Source organism: Panthera onca, chromosome E2 (assembly GCF_046562875.1).
Source record: "Panthera onca isolate mPanOnc1 chromosome E2, mPanOnc1 haplotype 2, whole genome shotgun sequence".
Classification (NCBI taxonomy): domain Eukaryota; kingdom Metazoa; phylum Chordata; class Mammalia; order Carnivora; family Felidae; genus Panthera; species Panthera onca.
The window spans coordinates 3,063,563-3,085,162 of NC_138353.1; the positions used below are offsets into that span (position 1 = coordinate 3,063,563).

The window sequence follows — 21,600 nt, forward strand, 5'->3', positions numbered from 1 at the left end:
GGGAACTAGCACAATAACACACCATTTTCCTATTCCCTCAAAAATGGAGTAAGGCGAGGACCCCTCTGATGACATCATCCTTAGTCGCCCCTTTTTAATGATGTCACTGCCTCTCCCCTGACTTAAGCTGATGCCTGCATCAACCCCGCCACAGACCTGGTCTTGGCCAGACCCCATCACCCCCCTGGTGAGGGCATCCAGGCCCCTCCTGGTAACTCACAGCCCTTCACCCAACCATCTCATCGGTGACAGGGTCAACACAGATACCTTTTATCATCACCAGGGAGTGTGTGTGTGGGGGGGGGCTTTACAGGTCTCAGGTGATATCACTGCCCCTGTTACCTGGACCCCTATCCAAAACAGCACTCCATTGGCTTGGGCCAGACTTGACCCCATGGGCTGGGTGGGCAGCTGTGGCCCCTCTGGGGCCTTCAATCATGTCTTCTGCTGGCCTGATCGTGGAGCAGGCCCATCCTGAGGGCCACAGCCACTGCCAGTGCCATGGTGGGGTGGTGATCTGCATCATCTCAAGACGACGGAGAGGTAGTGTTCTCCCCCTCCCTCCCCCTCACACACCAGGGAGCCTCCAGGGGTTTTGGGGATTCCTCAACACCCAATGCACAATCTGCCCCAATTCCCTTTGTATATAGCCATGTTGCAGGGGGGCGGCCATTCCCCCACTTTTAAAGGGCTACATACCCCCTCCCCAGCCCCCAAGGCAAGGCGAGGGGGCCTCTTCTCCCTTCTCTGGGCCGTCCCTCTCCCTCTTGTCTCCCCCCCCCCCCCCCCCCCAAAACTGGCACCTCAGCTCATCCCTTCCCGTCAGGAGCCTGGGGCAGAGAACTGGCCCTCAGCTCCCACCACACCGAGGGAACTGGGGAGCCACCCCCATCTACCTGGGCCCCAGTGCCAGTTTTTTGACTCCATGCTTATGGCTGCTCCTCTGGGTTCCTCCAATCCCTCCTAGGGCCTCGCCACGCCCAGTGCCCCTCAGGCAGACTGTGACTTCCCAAGAAAGGAGCCAGCTTGGGCACCTGCCCCCCTTGCAGACCCTCTGCTCACCTTCCCCACTGAGCACTCAGCTTTCTCCAGCCCCCAGAATTTGGGGGTTTGGGATCTTTCAGCTTTTGTACTCGCCCCCACACACCTCAACTTGCCCTCTCCTGGCCTGGATTCCAGGAATCTCATTCCCCCTTCCCCGCATCATTCTGCCACAGGCCGCCTGACCTCGGGGCCTTGACCTCTTATCTCAAATAAGCCATAGTGGGGAGAGGTCTCAAGGGGGTGAGGAAGCAGCCCTGCCCTGCCCGATCACCCTGGATGCTTCCGGAGCCGGGACCTCGCCATCTGAGTCTTCCGCCCCTGATAAATGCGCATGCGCGCACACTCACACATTTCCCCCACCCCCCACTTCTGGTGGAGGGGGCAAGGGGAGGGGTGCAGAGAGAAGCCAAACAATTCTGGACCAGACAGTGCTGGACAGCTTTTTATCCCTGCCCCTCCCGGGCTCTACACCAGACCCCCCTCCCCCCCAGTTCCTTGGTGAGGACAGCGGTGGAGTGGTAACTTGGTATTTTTTGGAATAAACAGATGTTTCCTGAGCCCCAGTCTCAAGGTTTACTGTCGAGAAGAAATGGGTTTCCACCTCTGCGTTTGTGTCACTGGCCGAGGCGGGGGTGGGCATCTAAGAGTCCATAGAGGTGGTCAGGGCTGCCCCCCCCCCCCCCCCCCAGTCTGTCACCAAGAAAGGAGCTGGGTGTGGGAGGGACCGGTACAGCACCTTGAAAAGTCCTCGGTTTCTTCCAAAGAAAGCCTCTTCCCTCTGTGCATTTAAGCATGTGTTTGCACCTCCTTCTACCTGAGGCCTTTGGCTGAGTCTGGCGGAAGCGGGGTGCTCGGTGCTGTTGGTTTGCTGGGGCCGCTGAACCGAGCAGCTCACCCAACAGAAATGTGCCACCTCCTGGTTCTGCAGGCTGCAGGTCTGCGAGCAAAGGGTCTCCGTGTTGGTTCCTTCTGAGGCAGAGCAGAACTGGTGCTGTGCCGCTCTCCTAGCTTTTGGTGGCTTGCTGGCAACAGCTGGCACTCTACACACACATCATCTTCCCTCTGTACTTTTCTGTCTCTGGGTACAAACTTCCCCATTTTCTAAGGACAACCAGTTATGTTGGAATAGGGCCCATCCTCAGTGACTTCTAAACCCGATCATCTGTAAAGACCCTACTCCCAAAAGAGGTCACCTTCACTGGTCCTGGAGATTAGGAAGGACTTCAATGTCTCTATTCTGGGGGGAGGGGGAGACACAATTCAAGCCATAACAGGGGGTGTTACATGGCACGGTTCATTCAATTACCAGTTTTTGTGATAACAAGGAAGGATTTTTCCCCCAGTGCATTACAATATTTGCATAATGAGGACAAGAGCTGACAGTAAGCCACACTGGGGAGAGTAGGTGCCTGCAAGGCTTTATGAACTTTAGGACACCTGTCCCCTAGGGGCACCAAAGTGTTTGTTCACAAATCGTAGACTTCCATCTTACATCGAAGGGCTCATTTGCACATGCCTCTGGGGGTGGATTGTGTGTGCGGTTCATTCCAGTATTGATTTTATCTCAAAGATAACCCCTTCCTGGGAAGCCTAATTTCATCTCCAAGATAACACACTTCCTGGGGAGTGTGTGACACTTGATCTCGGGGTTGTGAGTTTGAGCCCCATGTTGGGTGCAGAGATTACTTAAAAATAAAATCCTTTATTAAAAAGGAAAAGAAAATCCCTCCCTCTCTGGTGCATTTGTTTCCCAAATTTTAACATTTATTTATTTTTTGAGAGAGTGTAAGCGAGGGAGGGGCAGACAGAGAGGGAGACACAGAATCCGAAGCAGGCTCCAGGCTCTGAGATGTCAGCACAGAGCCTGACATGGGGCCCAAACTCACAAACCAGGAGATCATGACCTGAGCCAAAGTCAGACACTTAAACAACTGAGCCACCCAGGAGCCCGTTTCCCAAATTTTAGATTTTACTTGATTAGTCAGGGTTCTCCAGAAAACTGGAGCCAATAAGACTGTGTGTGTGTGTGTGTGTGTGTGTATTCACTTTAAGGAACTGCTTCCTGTGATTGTGGGGTTGGCAAATCCAAAGTCTGTGAGGCAGGTCAAAGGCTGGAAATTCAGGCAGGCTTTCCATGTTACAGCCTTGACACAAAATTCTTCTTCTCTGAGATACTTTATCTTTGGTCTTATGGCCTTCAACTGATTGAGTGAGGCCCACCCATGTGATCTTGAAGTCAACGGATAGTAGACATTAATCACATCTACAAAATACCTCACAGCAACATCTGGACTGGGGTTTGACCCAGCAAATGGGAATGGTAGGCTGGCAAAGTGGACATGAAATCTAACCATCGCACTGTCCTTGTGGGGAAGTGGTCACTCCTAGCTTGCTGGAGGGACAGTGTGATCTGCTTTGGAGAAAGCCTCATCCCCTTCCGTGTGGTCAACTGTTCAGCACTGGCCAGAGCTCACCTAGTCAGGTTTATTTGTTTGGCTGTAGATTAGTGGGGCAGGAGGGACGCGTGCAGTGCACTCGAATCTTGGTGTTATGCTCCCTCGTTAAATGTGTCACCTGGTGAGCGCAAGGGTTGTCTGCATATTCTTAGAAATCACCTCTTCTCATTGGCGTCTTTGTCTGCAGATAACTGGAGGGGGTGGGGGAGAGGTGACCATGCAGCGCATCCAAGTATGGGTTCCCTGAGCACGCAACAATTCTCCCCGTAGGGACACAGAAGGACAGTACTCCCCTGTCCCCTTGAGATCAGATGTTCCCACGTGATATGCTTGAAGTAGGAACAGAGGTAGGTAGAAGCTTCCGAGAGCCCACGTGCAGACAGATCCCCACACTCTTCCTTTCCCCACTGGCAATGTTTCAGGTGATGCCTACTCTGTGGGCCTGCATCCAAGACACATCAGCCAGGGCCCCAAATAGCGACTTCAGCCAAGCCTCGATGGACATGCAGTGTGAGTGGGAAATAAACCCTGTTCCTTTAACAATGGGGGTTTGGGGCTACTTGTTACTGCAGCACAGTGTAGTCCATTCTGGCTGTTACAGGTTGCCTGTGGCGGGGGGGGGGGGGGGGGGGGGGGATGGGTGCCTAGAGGCTTTTCGACATATCCTCTTTTGTGCTTCTGAATTTTTGTGTCAGTGGGGAGCCCGACGCAGGGCTCGAACTCACAAACTGTGAGATCATGACCGGAGCTGAAATCGAGTTGGACGCTCGACCGACGGAGCCAGCCAGGCGCCCCTAAAATCAAATATAAATTTAAATGTAAACAGTGCCAGCTTTGACTGGCATTCCCCTCGCTGAGCGTGTGCCCAGGAGGGACTGCAAGATGGGAGGTCCCAGTCTCACTCCTCGGCCCTGCAGAGTGACCACACTGAGTTGCAAGGCCAGGGCTTAAAGGCACGTACTTTTCATTGGACACGGCCTCCATGTGCCAGTCCAGTCGCCTTCTTCACTTGTGTTCCACCCAGAAAAGAACAATCTGATCCACACACACCGTGCTTTGGATGGGCAAGTCATGGCTATGGTCTGACGTGAGCATTTCTGCCTTCGTAGCCTAACACTTGCTCAGTCTGCAACTCCGCTGTGTCAATAAATACAGCTCCCACGAGACTATTCTTAACCCGTTGACAGGGAGGGCCTGCGAGCTCCTGAAATCTACACCAGACGCCGTGTCCATGTGCCTTCCCCTCTGCCGCCATTAACTTCGGGTTTTGAAATAATTTCAAACTTGCTCAACAGCTACCAGAATAAGTCAGAGAACACCTGTACACCCTTCGCCAATTCACCAGTTGTTAACGTTGCAACACACTGCTTCGGGATTCTCTTTCCATATAAACACCTTTTTTTTCTTCTCCAGAGGTGCGTGAGGGTGAGTTGCACACGTCATACCCTTTTGTCGCGAAGGGGCATTTCTGGAGAACAAGGACGTTCTCTTCCACATCCACAGCACAGGGACCGAAACCAAGCACTTCACGCTGATGAAGCCCATGTTCCGGTTTCACCGACTGTCCCAACCCTGCTTTGGAGCAGTTTCTTTGCAGTCCCTGCTGTCTGGGGACGAGCTATTGCATGTGATTGTCTCTTGAGGCTCCTCTAGTTTGATCAGTCCCTCTGTCTTTTTCACGCCATTGATGCTTTTCAGGAGTCCAGGATGGCTCTTTTGCAGGATGTCCCTGCACCCGGTCCGAGGTCTCCTCATGAATAGGCCCAGTCTGTGCACGTCCGGCAGGAGATTCAGTGGTGACACCGACCTCTTGGCACATCACCATGGGGACAGCCTGTGCTGGCCACCAGCTGGGACTGCTGCTGTTAGCTTGGACCACTTGGCCGGGGCACCGAGGAGGGGCTGTTTCCCCCTCGGTAAACAGGAAGTACCCTGCCTGAGGGCCCTCGGACTTGTTCCCCCTCAAACTTGTACCTGCTGCTTCAAGCCTCCCTGGGTGATTCTCTTGCCTAGAATCTGGGTGATTCTTACTGTGGTGTCTGCTGAATGATATTTTCTAATTTCACCCTTCCTCTGGCATTTATTACTTAGCATTTGCACACGATCATTCCAGGGGAACAGGATTCAGTACCCCCGTCAGACTCTGTGAGACACCACTGAGTCCAACAACAAATTCACCAGGACTCTCAATGGCACCTGGAAGTGACAGACTCCCGTCCCTACCCACACAGCGTTTGGGTCCTTCCCCTTTTCCATCACTGTAAACAATGCTTGGAGGAACATCTTTCGCAAACTGCTTGGTGCGTTCACTTCTCGTTTCCTAGGATGAGCCCCCAGGAGACGAATGTCTGAGTTGCACGGTGGTGTGTTTTACACATTTGCTACTCAAATGCCACGCTGCAGCCTCAGAAGTCCCGCCGGGTCCGTGGATGTGCGAACATCTCTCTGCCTCCGTCCTCACCGGCACTGATCATTACCCTGCTTGGTCTGGGTGTGCAGCAGAGGTACTGGTTTTACAGCCAGTAAAGGAAGGCCCTGGTGCACGGAAGTGTGTTTTCAGCCAACGTGATGTCTGCACTGCTTTCTAGGGTTTCTGGTGCCTGGAATAGCCGGCGGAAGAAGCGGGTCATTACCAGCGTGTCCATTGTCTGATCCATTTCGGGGCATCCTTCCAATCAGTGAAGGTCCCTCCCACCCAGGAGAGCTCGAACTCCTGCTCTTGGGACACAAGGGCACGCGGTGTTGTTAATCACCTACTGAGTCAACCGCAGACGGCCAAGTGCTTAGAGGTTTGAAGCCCCCCAGGGGCAGAGGACCTGCTGACCACCACAGACGGTGGCCTCAGAAATGAAGATGGGGGTATTTACACATGGAAAATGCTCAGCCACACCGGGAGGAAAGGAGACAGGGCTGAAGGGGAAAGCACCGTGGTCTGCCCACGATCGATCATGCATTTTGAAGATCGCCGATATCCAGGCTCATTCCTGAATCAGGACATCGACGTCGGCTGCACCCCTGCCCGGAACGGCTTTCTCCACATTTCCACAAAACTTGCTCCCTCACCGCCATTAAGCCTGTACTCAAATGCCTCCTTCTCAAGAAAGTCCACCGTGGCCACCCTGCCTAAAATGCCCTCCCACGGCATTCCCAATACTCCTTACCCTGCTCTGATTTCTCAGTAATTAGTACCATTTCACACCATCAACCTTCCTTACGTACTAGCCCGAGACTTTCCCAGTTTTAGCACCGGAAGTCCTGTGTCTTGCGCAAACCAGGACAGCTGAGCACCTGGGTTTTGTGCTTGGTGTTTACTACCTATCTCCCCCTACAACGAAAGCCCCGGGAAGGCAGGGTTTTGTCTCCTGTCCTGCTCTTGGATCTGTCCCAAGCACGTAGAACAGTGCTTGGCAAACGGATGGTGCTTACGAAAGAAAAAGAAAAAAGAAACATCACTTGTTAGGGAGCCTGGGTGGCTCAGACACTCGAGCGTCCGACTTCGGCTCAGGTCATGATCTCACAGTTTGTGAGTTCAAGCCCCATGACGGACTCTGTGCTGACAGCTCAGAGCCTGGAGCCTGCTTCAGATTCTGTCTGTCTGTCTGTCTGTCTCTCTCTCTCAATGCCCCTCCTCCACTCGCTTGCGCTCACACGCTCTCTCAAAAATAAATAAACGTTAAAAACAACAACAACAACAACAGTAAAACACTTGTTAAACAGGTCAGGTCCTGATGGTGGTGAGGATCCAAACAAGGGCCACTTCTAGGCGCTTCTCCCTCAGGAAAGCTCAGGACAGTGCCCAAAGGTAAATGCTCACGTGTGCTCCCTGCAGCTTGTAGCCAAGGACTGGACCTGGAGTAAACGCTCACGGGTCGGAGAGTGCTAGAAAGTGTGGGCGCTCTTCCCGAGGAGCAGGGGACACCCACCCCCCCAGGGCAGGTGTGTGTGGATGTGCGCACACAGATGTGAGCACAGCCGCTCCGGGACCCCCGGGGTGCTCACAGGGGTAGCCGAGGGGGTGTGTGTGAGTGGGGGGGAGGACAAGAGCTGCACCTCCCGTCTTTCCTTCCTGCACCTCAGTAGCCATGCGAGTTCCCCCCCAGAACCCACTTCTCTCATCATGTAATACAAACAAACAGGAGAAATGAAAATCGATTTGTGAGGCTAGAATTCAGGCTGAAGGGACAACCTGGGTTTCAATACAGAAGACATTTCTGGGCCGGGGCGGGGCGCCTGGGTGGCTCACTCGGTTTGAGCTTCCGACTTTGGCTCAGGTCATGATCTCGGGGCTTGTGAGTTCGAGCCCTGCATGGGGCTCTCTGCTGTCAGCACAGAGTTAGCTTCGGATCCTCTGTCCCCCTCTCCCTGCCCCTCCCCCGTGCTCTGTCTCTCTCAAAAATAAAACAAACAAAAAAAGAGTAAGCTTCCGGGTCACCAGTATTTAGCAAAGGGAAGGCACCCTATGCCCACCCTTCCCCACCTCTCCCAAACTGACTCAGGGCCATCACTAGGCCACCTCCCGACTAATTCTCCAATCTGTCCTCTTCTCTCCAACTGCCAAGGCCACCGCTTTAGCTTCTTTCCCTGAGCATGAGGCATCTGAGTTTTCTCCATCTTGGAGCATGTGCAGGAATTTCATTCTTTCTGTGGCCATAGAACAGCCCATTGTATGGGAGGCACCACAGCTGGTGTGGCCATTCCTCAGCTGATGAACTTCTGGGTTTTTCCACCTTTTGGTCATCGTGAATAATGCCGTTGGCAACACCTAAGTGTGACTTTTTGCGCAAACGTCTGTTTTCAATTATCTGGAGTAATAATCAGAACCATGGGTTCACACGGTAGCTGTATTTACATCTGAGGGATTGCCAGAATGTTTTCCAAACCAGTGGTACCATTTATCATTCCCACCAGCCATGTGTGAGAGTTCTGATCTCTTGGGGCACCTGGGTGGCTTGGTTAGTTAAGTGTCTGACTCTTTTTAAATTTTTTTTTAATGGTTACTTATTTTTGAAAGAGAGACAGAGCGTGAGCAGGGGAGGGGCAGACAGAGAGGGAGTCACAGAATCCACGACAGGCTCCAGGCTCTGAACTGTCAGCACAGAGCCTAACATGGGGCTCGAACCCACGAACCGTGAGATCATGACCTCAGTAGGACACTTAACCAACTGAGCCACTCAGGCATCCTGAGGGTCCAACTCTTGACCTCAACTCAGGTCGTGATCTCACAGTTCAAGGGATCAAGCCCCACGCTGGGCTCTGTGCTGACAGTGCATGGAGCCTGCTTGGGATTCTCTCTCTCCCTCTCTGCCCTCCCCTGTTTGTACTCTCTCTTTCTCTCAAGATTAATAAACATTAAAAAAAAAAAAAAGAGTTCCAATTTGTCCACACCCTCTCCAACACTTGCTATAGGCTGACTTTTTTTATAACTGCCACCCTGGTGGTGTAAATTGGGATCCCACTGTGGTTTTAGGTGGCATTTCCCACATGGCTAATGCTGTTGAGCATTTTTGTCACATGCTTACTGGCCACTTACAGATCATTTCCCTGCCACCACAGTCCCTTCTCAGGATCTGCAACGGTCTCCTCCCTGGCAGGGAGGCAGGGCTGTTCATTCTTTTCTCCACCCAGCAGTCAAGTAACCTGCAAACACCCGAGTCAGACCACAGCACTGCTCTGCTCAAAACCCTGCAGTGGCTCCCTACTACCTCAGAGAAAGGGGCAGAGTTCTAACCATGGCTTGGAAGGCCCTGCATGAGACCTCCCACCCCAACCTCATCTCCCCCCCGCACTCCTCCCTACCTTCCAGCCACACTGGCCTCCATGCAGTTCCTCAGATGTTCCAGCTGTTCCCACTGCTGCCTGGAATGCTCTTCTCTGATAAGCCTATAGCTCACTTCTCGCCTTCCTTCCGACCCGGGTTCAAATGACACCTGCTTGCCGAGGCCTACCCTGGCCACCTAGCTTAACATTCGCAGGACCTAGTGCCCCGAGCCCCTTCCTGTGCTTCTTTCTTTGTCCACGGTTCTTGTTCCTTCTACATACTCCAAGTCTTACGAATTTATTGGACTGTTTTATGTCTGCCCTGGCCCACTACAGCAAACCCCACTTGGGCAAAGATCTTTGTCTGTTTCCTGAGGTACCCTAAGCACCCAGAATGGTCCCCGGCACACACTAGGTGCTCAGCAAACACCCGATGAGTGAATGAACACCCCTGACTTGTCAGGCATCCTGCTGGGGGCTGAGGACAGAGTCCCTGATCTCCTGGAGCTCACCTAATCAGCGGTGACAGCAATAAACACGTCCTAAGTGATCAAGAAATGACAAATTTCGACAGACCGGGATCAAAGAGGGTGGAGTATGCCAGCAAGCAAGGCAGTGGAAAGTTCTCCAGGTACAAGGGACCCACGCCCAAGTGTTCTCAGGTCAGACAGCTTGGCAGATACCAGGGACCAACAGAAAGGCAGCCCAGGGGGCTTTGGGGAGTGTGCTGTTGGAAGCTTGGGGTCTAGTCAAAATGTAGCGGGGCAGAAGGGTCCTGCGAAGTTTCCAGCAGGGACAGTGCCTGTTGGGATTGGGATTCCAGGGGATGGTAAACAAGGACCTACCCAAGGGCCACTCGGGCCACTACCTGTTCTTGTAAACAAAGCCTAAGCGGAACACGGCCACCCCTTCCTCTTCATGTTGGCGAGGCCACTAAAGCAGGGCTGAGCAGTGGGTTGAGACAGAGACCCACGGTCCACAAAGCTGAAAGCCTTTTCTGAAAAGGTCTGCTGACCTCAATTTCAAGATGACCGTTCAGGGGGTAGGCGACCCCTCCCTCTCCCCCACAGCAGGTCCTGTTGACTTTCACGGAACCCCAACCCCTCGACCCACCCCGACTGCCACAAACCTGCTCAGCACGGTCTTCATCCCCACCTCCATGGCTGCCAGCACCTCCTCCTCGGCCTCTCTGTTCTCCACTGGAAGTCAGACGGAGTCGCGCTCGGCTCAGAGCCTCCCGCGGCTCCTCCTTGATCGAAGGAAAGAACACAGCGTTCTGCTCACTGCGGCCTGGACCCGAGACCTGCCTCTTCCCTTTCTCTAAAGGTTCCCCCCACCCCATCACTCCCTGTCTCCCCCGCCCTCCCAGCGCAGGCCCTGATATTCCCTCCGCCGATCTTTATCACACTCCCACAGCACATTATATATTTGCTTGCCTGCCTGGCACCCCCAGGAGAGCGTCAGCCCCACGCCACCAGGGGTTTTGCCCCTTGCTACCCTCCGCCTATTCCAAAAGCTTCGTGCGTGCACATCGTGCTTCCACCCGACAGGGTTGCCGCCTGCAATGGAACGAGGGCAGTGCCTGGCGCACAGCTCGCAGGGGTTGCATCGTGACCGTCACTATCAGCACGGTTGTGTCTTTTGGATGCATCCTTGCAGCAGGGCCGGGCTTGACTACCATACCACCTCGACCTTGTCTCTGCTTGGGGGGGTGGGGGGAACCTGGGCGAGGCCCCTGCTTCTTCCCTCAGTGTCCTTGAGCGCCCCTCGGGTCAGAGTCCCCTGCAACCGGCTGGCTGGTACTGAGGACCAGGTGGGGCTCGCCAGTACGCGGCGGATCCTCCGTGGGTGCTTACGGAGCACAACAGTGGGGTCCCTGCTGCTGGATCTCGGGCCGCATGCACGAGGGAGGCGGCTCAGGGGTCTTCCCGGGACACGTGGCGGGCAGGGATGGGAGGCCGAGGCCGGTGCCCGGGACACGGCGAGGACAAGGGGACACCATTCCCCGGCGCGGGGCTGCAGGGTGGCGAGGCCCGTCGGGGACACGGGGACACCGCCGCGGGGCTACAGGGTGGAGACCCGAGGACCACTGGCGGGCAGCGCCAGGCCCCGACCTCCTTCCGGCACATCCCGAGGGAGCCCGGCGCCCGCTTCCCGCGTGGAGAAACAGAAACCCGACGTCGTGATTGCCACCTGGCCAGAGTCACAGGCCACAGACGGCCAAGCCCTCAAGGCCGTGCAACCTGCTTCTGCCCCGCCCGCGACACACGACACGGGTCACGGGGCAGTGCCCGCACAAAATGGCGCCTCGTAGAAAAATGCAGCCGACTCCCAGCGCCCATCCCCACCGCGGGCTGAGGAGCGGGCGCGGACGGCCGCGCACACCTAATTTGCATATACAAAACCGACGAACTTCGTTGGCTACGAACGGCTTGGCCCGACCTAGACAAGGTTCCCATTGGTTACTCTCCACTCCTTCCCGCCCCCCGGCACCGCCTTCTCCATCAAGGACTGGCGCTTACGAGCCCCGTGACGCCATTCCACCATTACGTGTCCCCATTGGCCAGGGAGCCTTCCGTCATCCGTTTAAACCCCCCGAGTCCCGCCCTCCCATGCCCCTCCCCGGCTCCGCGGCCGACCGTTACTCGCGTGCGCGATTTCCTGGGCGTCAGGGCACGCGCGCGTACGCCGGGCGGAGGAGGCGTCTCATTCAAACGGCCCAATCAGCGGTCGCGTTGCCTCTCGCTTCCTCTCCTTCTCTACTCTCCCGCCTCAGAGCCCCCATTCTCCGGGGACCCCATTACGACCCCCGTGCGTCCCCATTGGCCGACCTGCCGCGCATCCCCCTCCCCAACTTCTCCTGCTTCTGCCCGCAGCTTGCGGGAAGGGAGCGAGCGCCCCGAACGCCGAGGACCTGGCGCGGTGACGTCACGGGTCGAGGCGCGGCGCTCCGGGGCCGCGGGGGGGGGTGTGGCCTACGGACGGCTACAAAAGGGCGGCGGTGCGCGCGCGACCGGCTCAGTGCGGCTGGGCGCTCGGGGCAGGAGGAGTTCTAGGCGCTCAGCGCGGCGGGCGTCGGAGGCAGCGGGGAGTGGAGCGGAGCTGCCGGGGCCTCCCTAGGGCCGCAGCGGCAGCAGTTGGGCCCCCCGCCCCAGCCGGCGGCCCGCAGAGCGCAGGAAGGGGGCCGGGGGGACCCGCCCCCGGCCGGCCACAGTCATGGTGAGCGCGGAGGCCAGGCCCGGGAGGGGCGGTCAGGGGCCCCCCTGGAGGAGGAGGCGGGGTCTCAGGAGCCTCTCGCGGACTCACTGGGGTATCGGGGGGCCCGCCTGGGGTCCCGGGCCTGGGATGGGCCCGCGGGCCCTCCTGGAGGCGGGGCAGGAGCGGAACCTGGGCGGCCCGCAGGTTCCCCAGAGGGGAAGGCCCGGCTGAGTCCCGGAGAGGGCTCTGGGGCTTTGTGGCTCGCCCGTGGGTGTTCCGGGAGCAAGGACGCTCCGCCTCCATCTCCAGGCCCGAGCTGGGGTTTCGAAGATGGTTTCACCAAGGTTAGGTAGGGAGGGGGACCAGGGTAGGCCTCGGGCGTACCCCGAAACACTGGGGACCATGCCTGACTGTGAGCAAGACTTGGGGGCCTCTGGAGAAGGCAGAACCATCCACAAGCCCCTTGGAAGGCCCGTCCCCATTTCTAGTGGGAGGTCAGCTTTGGACGGCCATCTGGAGCATGCTGGGTGGGGGACCTGGGGACTGCGGGATCAACACCAGGGTGGCCACTGCATCCTTAGATCCAGGAAGCCCCGGCTCCGCCAGCTACCCACCCCTTCTCTTCTGTGTCCAGAACTCCAATGTGGAGAACCTGCCCCCCCACATCATTCGCCTGGTGTATAAGGAGGTGACCACGCTGACTGCTGACCCGCCTGATGGCATCAAGGTGTTCCCCAACGAGGAAGACCTCACTGACCTGCAGGTCACCATCGAGGGCCCTGGTGAGTGTGGGCAGGAGGAGTGTGCTTGTGGGTTCCTCTTGAGTACGAGAATGGGTCGGAAAGAAAGACCGTTTCCACGTGATTTCACTTATACGTGGCATCTAGAAAACAAACAAACCGAAAAAGCAGAACTAGAACAATAGGAAGCTCCAGTTACAAGTTGGACTGTGCCGGGTGCTGGGGACGCAGTGGTGGACCAGGGAGCCCTCTGACTTGGCGCTCACGGCTTGCAGGGCCGGACACCACAACCACTGACCGTGTACATGTTTCCTGCAAGGTGGTGAGAGCATCTAACGGGGGCTGTAGCAGGCTTGTCAGGTAGGGGTTCTCTGGGGCCTGGAGGGTGGGCCGGATGACCGCAGACTCCTTGCTGTCATGTCCGGGACCCACGGGACAGAGCAGGGAACTAGCCGGACACGGTGTTGCAAGAGGGAACAGTAATAACCAGGTGATTATGTGTGATCGTTTAACCGTGCAGTGAATTAGTGTGCTGCTTCTACACAGTGACACAAGAGGTTGCGAGAGCGCGTGGTGAAGGACTTGGCCGCGCATGGGACAGTGGGGAGGGCGTCAGGGAAGACTTCTGGGTTATTATCACGCAGTGCTCGATGGTGATAGGCCGGGTTCCAAGGCAGGCGCCGTGGGTACTTTGTAGGGACAGAGAAGAGACTGATGGAGCTTTCAGGGAGCAGAAGAGTCTGTAAGGAGTTGGGAAAGGAAGCCATTGGTGGGTTCAAAGATGTGATGGCTGCAGTGTTCCTTTGACAGGGAGGGGGCAGGGCGGTCAGGAAACTATTAACCGCTGGCTTCGGGAAAGAGGTGACCGTAGTGGCGGGGTCAGGTGCAGGAGGGCGCCTAGACGTCAGTCGCCAGGCTGCCACTGAGGGATGTGGGGATTGGGGTACGAGGAACAACAGTGGGCACAGAACCGCTCCCTCGTGTGTGTGTGTGTGTGTGTGTGTGTGTGTGTGTGTGTGTCATGAGCAAGTGGGTGGACGAGAACCTTTCACTGAGGCAGGCTGGCGGGCAGACCTGGAGTTGACAACAGTCCCATCATTTGCCTGCGGGCCTTCAAAGAAGATCTTCCTGCTTCCTAGAAGATCTGTGGGTGGGAGCGTCTGCCCTCGGGAAGGAGAGAGGAGGCGTCCGGGGGTGGCTACCAGCACCAGGTCAGGGCCATCACCCTGAGGCAGGGAGCTGAGCCTCACTCCACTCTCACGAAAGCCTCGGTCTTGTGGGGGGTAGGGGGGGTGGCGGCAGGGCACTGGGCTCACAGCCAGACTGGAGACTGGGCGTCCTGACCCGGCCCCCTCCTGCACTCCAGAGGGGACCCCTTACGCCGGAGGCCTGTTCCGCATGAAGCTCCTGCTGGGGAAGGACTTTCCCGCCTCCCCGCCCAAGGGCTACTTCCTGACCAAGATTTTCCACCCCAACGTGGGCGCCAACGGTGAGATCTGCGTCAACGTGCTCAAAAGGGACTGGACAGCGGAGCTGGGCATCCGGCATGTGCTGCTGGTGAGTTCTTGGCGGGGGGCTCCCCCCTCCTGGACATCCCAGTGGCGCCTGGGCTGTGGTGCATTCTTTCTTTTTTAAAATAAACTCTGAAGTTGTTAGGGGCTTCTGTGTAAAAGTCCAAGTTTCCAGCTGGAAAATTCTGGAAGGCTTGGCAGTGCTTGACCCACTGAGCGTGGTTGTACAGGTTGTGCCGTGCCTGGTGTACCTTTGCTGTGTGTGGAACGCGCAAGGGGTTTGTGTAATGGGACACTCTCCTGATGGAGCAAGTCAGGCATCAGGCGGGGGCGGGGGGGGGGGGGGGGTTGGTTTCAAGTTATAATTTACAGTATGAAATTCCTGGACCATACAGTTCATTGGTTACGCGGGAGTCACAGAATTTGTACAGCCGTCACTGCCGTAGCTCAAACTTGTCGTTTCCACCAGGAGCAACTCTGCTCCACCAGGGACGGTGTGTGGTAGGGAACTCTTACTTGTCGCATCGAGTGGGAAGCCCAGGCGCTCGTGCTGCTCTGCAGCCTCACAGAGGGTGATTCGGACTCTGTGTCCACTGAGCCCAGGTGGAGACACCCATCTCCACAGCCACTAAGGCATTTAGGTCACATGCTGCCTCCCCACCCCACTCAAGGCTTACAAAAGGTTTCTGAGGGGCACCTGGCTGGCTCAGTCGGTAGGATTGTGACTCTTAACCTTGGGGTCGTGAGTTCCAGCCCCATGTTGGGCATGGGGGCTACTTCAGAAAACACATTTTTTTGAAAATGGAATTGCTCTGGAGCCCTGGGGCAGATGGTGGGGTGGGGACGCGGAGTTTCCTGCTGGGCACTTGGGGAGGATGGAGCTCCAAGGTAATCGTACTTTGTCCTCCTCTCCCGGTCGTGTCTGCAGCGGCTGCCAGGGACTCTGGAGGTGAGCTCACAGAGTGACTCTGTGTCCCCGATGATCCCTAGGAGCCTTGGGTCTGGCCCCAGCCGTGAGGGAGCGCCTGAGGGGCCTGTGGGTGTGGGGCCAGAGCTTAGAATTGGGTGTGGTCCTGGGTCCCTGCTCAGCATCAGTGGTGTTTGCCGGGCCATGTGCCTTGCCTGTCACAGCAGCCAGGGGACCACCTGTTCTTGTCCTTGTTTACAGGCCAGAAGGGTCGTGTCCCCCGCTTGAGGCACAGTTAGGGCCCTGCAGGCTCCCTTTCATAGTGGCCAAAAGGGGGGTTGGGACAGACCCCACTGTGGCTGGTCTCGCTCCACCCCTTCACGGAGCCCGTGCACGTCTGGCTTCGGTTTACCCCCCACTTAAAGGGGTGTGGGGATCGGCTCCCTTCCTACACTTCCCTCTGGATGTTCCTCACGGGCCAGGTCCCTTTATTTACACCCTGATGCCTTTCTCGGTCCGGCCCGCCCACCGGAGTCTGGCTCTTCCTTGGTACCTCTGGTGACAGCCCTGGGTTTTTATGTGTCCTGTTTATGTTGAGAGATGAACAGCCCTGGAGTCCCAGCAGGCCCAGGTGTGAGTTCCTAAGTTGTCTCCCTTGCTTCCTGAGTGACCTCGGGCAAGTCCCTTCCCTCTCCAGTCCGGGCCTCGATCACAGGGGACACAGGTGTGAGCTGGGCCAGCGTCTTGTTGGGGGACAGCATCGGGAACAGGGAGCAGCCGGTGTGGAGGCCACGAGGCCCAGCCCCCTGACCTTGGTCCTCTGCCCGCAGACCATCAAGTGCCTGCTGATCCACCCTAACCCCGAGTCTGCCCTCAACGAGGAGGCTGGCCGCCTGCTCCTGGAGAACTACGAGGAGTACGCCGCCCGAGCCCGCCTGCTCACGGAGATCCACGGGGGCGCCAGCGGGCCCAGCAGCGCAGAGGCCGGCCGGGCCCCGGGTGCGGGCGCAGCCCCCTCTGCTGACCCCCTGGCTCCCGGGGGTCCTGGAGGAGCCGATGGCCCCATGGCCAAGAAGCACGCGGGTGAGCGGGACAAGAAGCTGGCAGCTAAGAAAAAGACGGACAAGAAGCGGGCGCTGCGGCGGCTGTAGTGGCTCTTCTCCAGCCCTCCCCACCTCCCCCTTCCCGACACTGACCCCCCAACTCTGTCTCTAAGTTATTTAAATTATGGCTGGGGTGGGGGAGGGTGTGGGGGCACCGGGACCTGGATTTGTTTTTCTAAATAAAGTTGGAAAAGCAGCTGCTGTGCCTCACAGACACCCCAGGACCACGGCCTCAGCCACACGGGTCCCCCTGTTAAGTCCCCATGTAGGGCTGCAGCTCGCTCATCCTGTGGCAGTGGGGGAGGACCCCGATTTCCTGTCTAAAGGGGGGGGGCCGGGCCTGTTCTTGATAGTTGTTGTCTTCGTTCCTGAGGTAGGTGTGCGGCAGTGTCCCTTTCTTCCCGAGACAGACAGGTGGGGGGGAAGCTGCTGGCTTCTCCACACCTGATTCAGCTCAGGGCAACAAAGCCTGTTCCCCAAATCCTAGGCCTAAAACGATGCCCATCCACCTGTCTCCGTTGGTCTGCAGCCCGGGTGCGGTGAGCTGGCCACTGTCCTCTGGTTTCACAGTTGAAGGCCTCTGCCCCGTCCACGTTCCTATCTCCAGTCTCCAGTCCCGGCAAGGGATCCCTCCTGGTGGGTTTTAGCTATCCTCAGGCTTGTAGGACCCGGTCACCCAGAGGCTGTCCTCAGCTCTTGGAAGCTCAAGTGCCCCACCTAAGGGCCAGATCTTTCTGAAGGGCTCAGCTGATGGGCAGAAGCCTCCCAGGTGCTCCTGCTTAATTCCAGGTGACTGTGACCTAATCCTAGAAACCAGTCTGTCAAATTGACAGATTCTGCCCCACCACTCCAGGGGAGGGGGGTGGTGCAGGAGGACCTGGGGCAGGTTAGCCTCCTGTACACAGGCAGCTTTTACTGGCCTGGCCCTCTGGACTGCAGGCTGGTGGTCCTGGTCTCAGACTGATGGGGGGTGGGGCAGAGGTAAAGGCTGTAAAGCCCGAGTGGTGGGAGGGTGGGAGGGACCTCGAAGGCAGAGGCCCGGCAGCCAGCTGGCTTCAAATTGGCTTATTGTCCATTAACAAAATTTGTGGTCCCCTGTCAAAAAATGATCATGAAAAGAGAAAGGGAAACATGTCTACCTAAAGACTTGTACATGAACTTTCAGAGTTGCTCCCTTTCTGATGGACAAAAAGTGGAAATAATCCAAAGGTTTAACAGATGGACTAAAATTGTGAGTTCATAGAATGGAATACTACTCAGCAAAATACTGATACAAAAACCAGCTTAGATGAATCACAAAAATATTCTCTGCTAAGTGAAGCCCTATACATAAGTGTACAAAATATCTGGTTCCACTTATGGATGAAATTCTAGAACTGGCAATATTGGTCACTAGTGGCTGAGAACAGGTCACTGGCTATCTGCAATCAAGGAAAACATGTACAGGGGCAGGGGCAACCTTCTGGAGTGATGAGTATATCCCAGATCTTGATCATATCGGTGGTCACACAGGTGCATAAATTTGTCAAAACTTCAACTAAAAATGGGTGTATTTTTATGTAAACTGTATCAACGAAGCTTATTTAATTAAGCCAATAACTTCATTTATCTAGAGTAGAAGATAAGTCAGTGGGGCAGAAGATTTTGCAAGACATATAACCAAAAAGTACTAATTCAAAGAATGTATAAAGAGCCCCCCCCAAATCAGTAAGAAAAAGAACACAAAAGAGAAACTGGTGAAAGCAGGTCACAAAAGAGGAAATCCAAAAGCTACTCCTCGCTCGTAGTTGAGAAAATGCAGTGTAAGCCAACAGTGATACCGCTCCACTCCCACGGAACTAATGACGGTCGTTCGTGTCTAACAATACCAAGGTTGTAGAGCCACAGACCCCGTCGTGTGGCCCTGGTGGGAGCAGCAAATGCTAAAACGCACGCGGAAACGTCGAAAGCACGCGTACCTTGTTACTCGGCATTCTTACACAGCAGGCTTTAAACAACATCTGTCCTCATTACACGCACTGTAAACGCGGTTGTAGGTTCAAGAAACAATACCATAGGACAAAAAATGAACTACCACTGCTCCCAGCAGCAGGGAAAAATCACAAACGTCATGATCAGCCAGACCAGCAAGTCATAAAAGATTCCCACAATTCGAATGCCTTCGTGCACAATTCCAAAGCAGGCAAAAATAAGTTGTACTGCTGAACATACATACGTAGGTTGTAAAACTGTAAAAGATTGTCTGCGTAAAGTTGGGCATTCTGGTTACCTTAAACTGGCAAGAAACCCAGGTGGACTTCTGGGGAGCAGGTAGTCCTGTTTCTTTACTTGGGTGTTGATTATGTGGATGCTTGCTTTATAATTCTTTTCTATATATATGTGTGTGTGTGTGTGTGTGTGTGTGAGTATTGAATCCTGAAATACACTATTTCAGGATTAAAAAAAATTTTTTTTTAATGTTTATTTTTGAGAGAGAGAGAGACTGCAAGCAGAGGAGGGGCAGAGAGAGATAGAGACACAGAATCTGAAGCAGGCTCCAGGCTCCGAGCTGTCAGCACAGAGCCTGACACGGGGCTCGAACCCACGAACCGTGAGATCATGACCTGAGTCAAAGTCAGATGCTCAACCGACTGAGCCACCCAGGCGTCCCTGAGGATTTTTAAAACAAAAAAACTCTTTATGTGTGGATATGGACCAATCTCCAAACTAGATTAAGTTGGGGTGGGGGTGGGGGGAGCAACATGTGAACAGTGCAAACTATTATTTTTTTTTTATTTTGTTTAAAATAGGGTATGTGTTATTTGTTTGCCTATGCATTCAAAGCTTCTGGAAGGTTACTTTAGAACCTGCAAATATTGGGGCGCCTGGGTAGCTCAGTCGTTTGGGTATCCGACTTTAGCTCAGGTCATGATCTCGCAGTTCTCGCGGGTTCGAGCCCTGCGTCAGGCTCTGTGCTGACAGTTTGGACGGAGCCTGGAGCCTGCTTCTGATTCTGTGTCTCCCTCTCTCTCTGCCCCTCCCTCACCTTGTGCTCTCTCTCAAAAATAAATGTAAAAAAAAAAAAAAAAAATTAAAAAAAAAAGACCCTGCAAATATTAATTGCCTCAAGGAAGCAAAGCTTGGGATACCTTGTGATTGTTACTCTTTCAAAAAACAAAGACTTGATTTTTTTTTTTTTTTTTTAAGATAAAAGTTTCTACAAAGAAACAGATCCCTCTAATTCCTATCTCCCCAACGGCCCCCTTCATCGGGGACAACCAGTGTTACCAGCTGCTTGTATATTTTTCTAGAGAGATTCTACACAAATGCAGGCAGAGTCAAATATATAATCCTGTTAATCCTTTTATTCTCCCACAGCACACAGCGTCCTGCACACCGCATGCCGCTCCTTGCTCTTTCAACGTAACTAGAAGTCTTGGAAGTCTGTCCAAATCAGCACTTCCCTGCTCTTAGGTGCCTAGTGTCCCATCATATAAATGCGCCGTGACTTACCACATCCTGTATTGATTGACCAACAACCCACGAGGCTGGAACGAATAATCTTTGGAGGTGGGTCTTGTGGCACACAGGGAGTATGTCCTTACAGCAAATCTTATACATGACGTTACTGGGCCAAAGTGTTACAATTACGTTTGTAATTTGTACAGATATTGCCAAATTGTGCCCCGTGGGGTTTGTCCCAGTTTGCGTTCTGTTAGCAATATGAGGGTGCCCATTCCCCCATGCCCTCACTAGCACTTTGATTTTGACCCAACATTTGGATTTTTCCCAGTCTGGGAGTTACAGACTATCTTGTTTTTTGTTTTAACAGACTTTACTTTTTAGAACAGTTCTGGACTTACGGAAAAATTATGAAAAGCGTCCCCTATTGCTGCCTCTCTCCCATAAATACTATACAAAATGTAGATGCTAGGGACACCAGGGTGGGTCAGTCAGTTAAGCGTCCGACTTCAGCTCAGGTCATAATCTCATAGTCTGTGAGATGGAGCCCCGCATTGGTCTCGGAGCTGACAGTGCTGAGCCTGCTTGGGATTCTCTCTCTCCTCTCTGCCCCTCCCCCATGCACAGGCACGTGTGTGCACTCGCTATCTCAAAACCAACAAACCTTAAAAAAGAAAAAATGTAGACGCTAAAACGAAGTTGCTGGTGTTGCTGAAAGCCCAGAGCCAGGGGTGAACATACAGTAAGGGCTAACTCAGCAGGCTGCTCAAACCCCACGCGTGCACGGGGCATGCACGTGGGTATTTGTGAAGAGTTTCCGATAACTTCCACGAACAACACGCGACAAACAGGTTGTGGAGCCAGGGGCTGGGATGCTGGGGCCCCTTTGCCCCTGGATGCTCTTCTTCCATTTGCACATCTCCAAACCACGTGCACACGTTATTTTCATAATGACTTTAAAAGAGTAGATGGTTTTATTCCAGCCAAGTGACTACAAGAGAAACAAAGGGAGATCAACAAATTTGCTGGACAGCCTGGATCAGAAATGCTGCAGAGGTCACGACATTCACAAACACACACAGCCGCTTGCATGAACTTGGGAACCCCAGGGTATTGGGGTGTATGGATTCGGCACGTGTGCTCACGAGTGCCCTGGAAAACACACATGGTTTCCTGCGCAGAGTTATAAACATGGGAAGGCATCTCCGATTGTCTGAGTCCATCCAGTCAAAATAATTTATAATAAACATTCATTCACGCAATTATGATTTGTGGGCATGACATGGCAGGTCTCTTCCTAAGCTTTTTGCACACCGTATCTTCTCAACAGCTTTAGGAAGTAGGATCTGTTGATGTAGACATCACAGATGAGGGAACAAGGTCATAGGGAAGTTTAGTAATTTGCCCAAGGTTGCAGGACCAGGGAGTGCAATGCAAGTATCT

At 54.7% G+C, this 21,600-nt stretch overlaps 1 protein-coding gene, 1 long non-coding RNA gene and 1 other non-coding gene across 3 annotated transcripts; 1 reads left to right on the forward strand and 2 right to left on the reverse strand.

Moving 5' to 3' along the window:
• Positions 1 to 1,146: 1,146 nt before the first annotated feature.
• LOC132691251 (uncharacterized) lies at positions 1,147 to 12,065 on the reverse strand. Its single transcript, XR_009615651.3, has 3 exons — positions 10,755 to 12,065; positions 10,387 to 10,506; positions 1,147 to 1,981 (listed from the first exon to the last, which is right to left on the reverse strand). It is a non-coding gene; the product is annotated as an uncharacterized LOC132691251 (long non-coding RNA).
• Positions 12,066 to 12,253: 188 nt separating this feature from the next.
• On the forward strand, positions 12,254 to 16,914 carry UBE2S (ubiquitin conjugating enzyme E2 S). The gene is made up of 4 exons (XM_060652672.3): positions 12,254 to 12,476; positions 13,090 to 13,237; positions 14,562 to 14,752; positions 16,444 to 16,914. The coding sequence occupies exons 1-4, from the start codon at positions 12,474 to 12,476 to the stop codon at positions 16,762 to 16,764; spliced, it is 663 nt and encodes a 220-aa protein (XP_060508655.1). The 5' UTR covers positions 12,254 to 12,473; the 3' UTR covers positions 16,765 to 16,914.
• Positions 16,915 to 19,276: 2,362 nt separating this feature from the next.
• On the reverse strand, positions 19,277 to 19,361 carry TRNAQ-UUG (transfer RNA glutamine (anticodon UUG)). The gene has a single exon. It is a non-coding gene; the product is annotated as a tRNA-Gln (tRNA).
• Between the last annotated feature and the right edge of the window lie 2,239 nt (positions 19,362 to 21,600).

Coding starts and splice junctions, on each gene's coding strand:
- UBE2S (XM_060652672.3), top strand. Junction 13,238..14,561: donor GGTCACCATCGAGGGCCCTG/GTGAGTGTGGGC, acceptor CCTGCACTCCAG/AGGGGACCCCTTACGCCGGA. Junction 14,753..16,443: donor GCATCCGGCATGTGCTGCTG/GTGAGTTCTTGG, acceptor CTCTGCCCGCAG/ACCATCAAGTGCCTGCTGAT.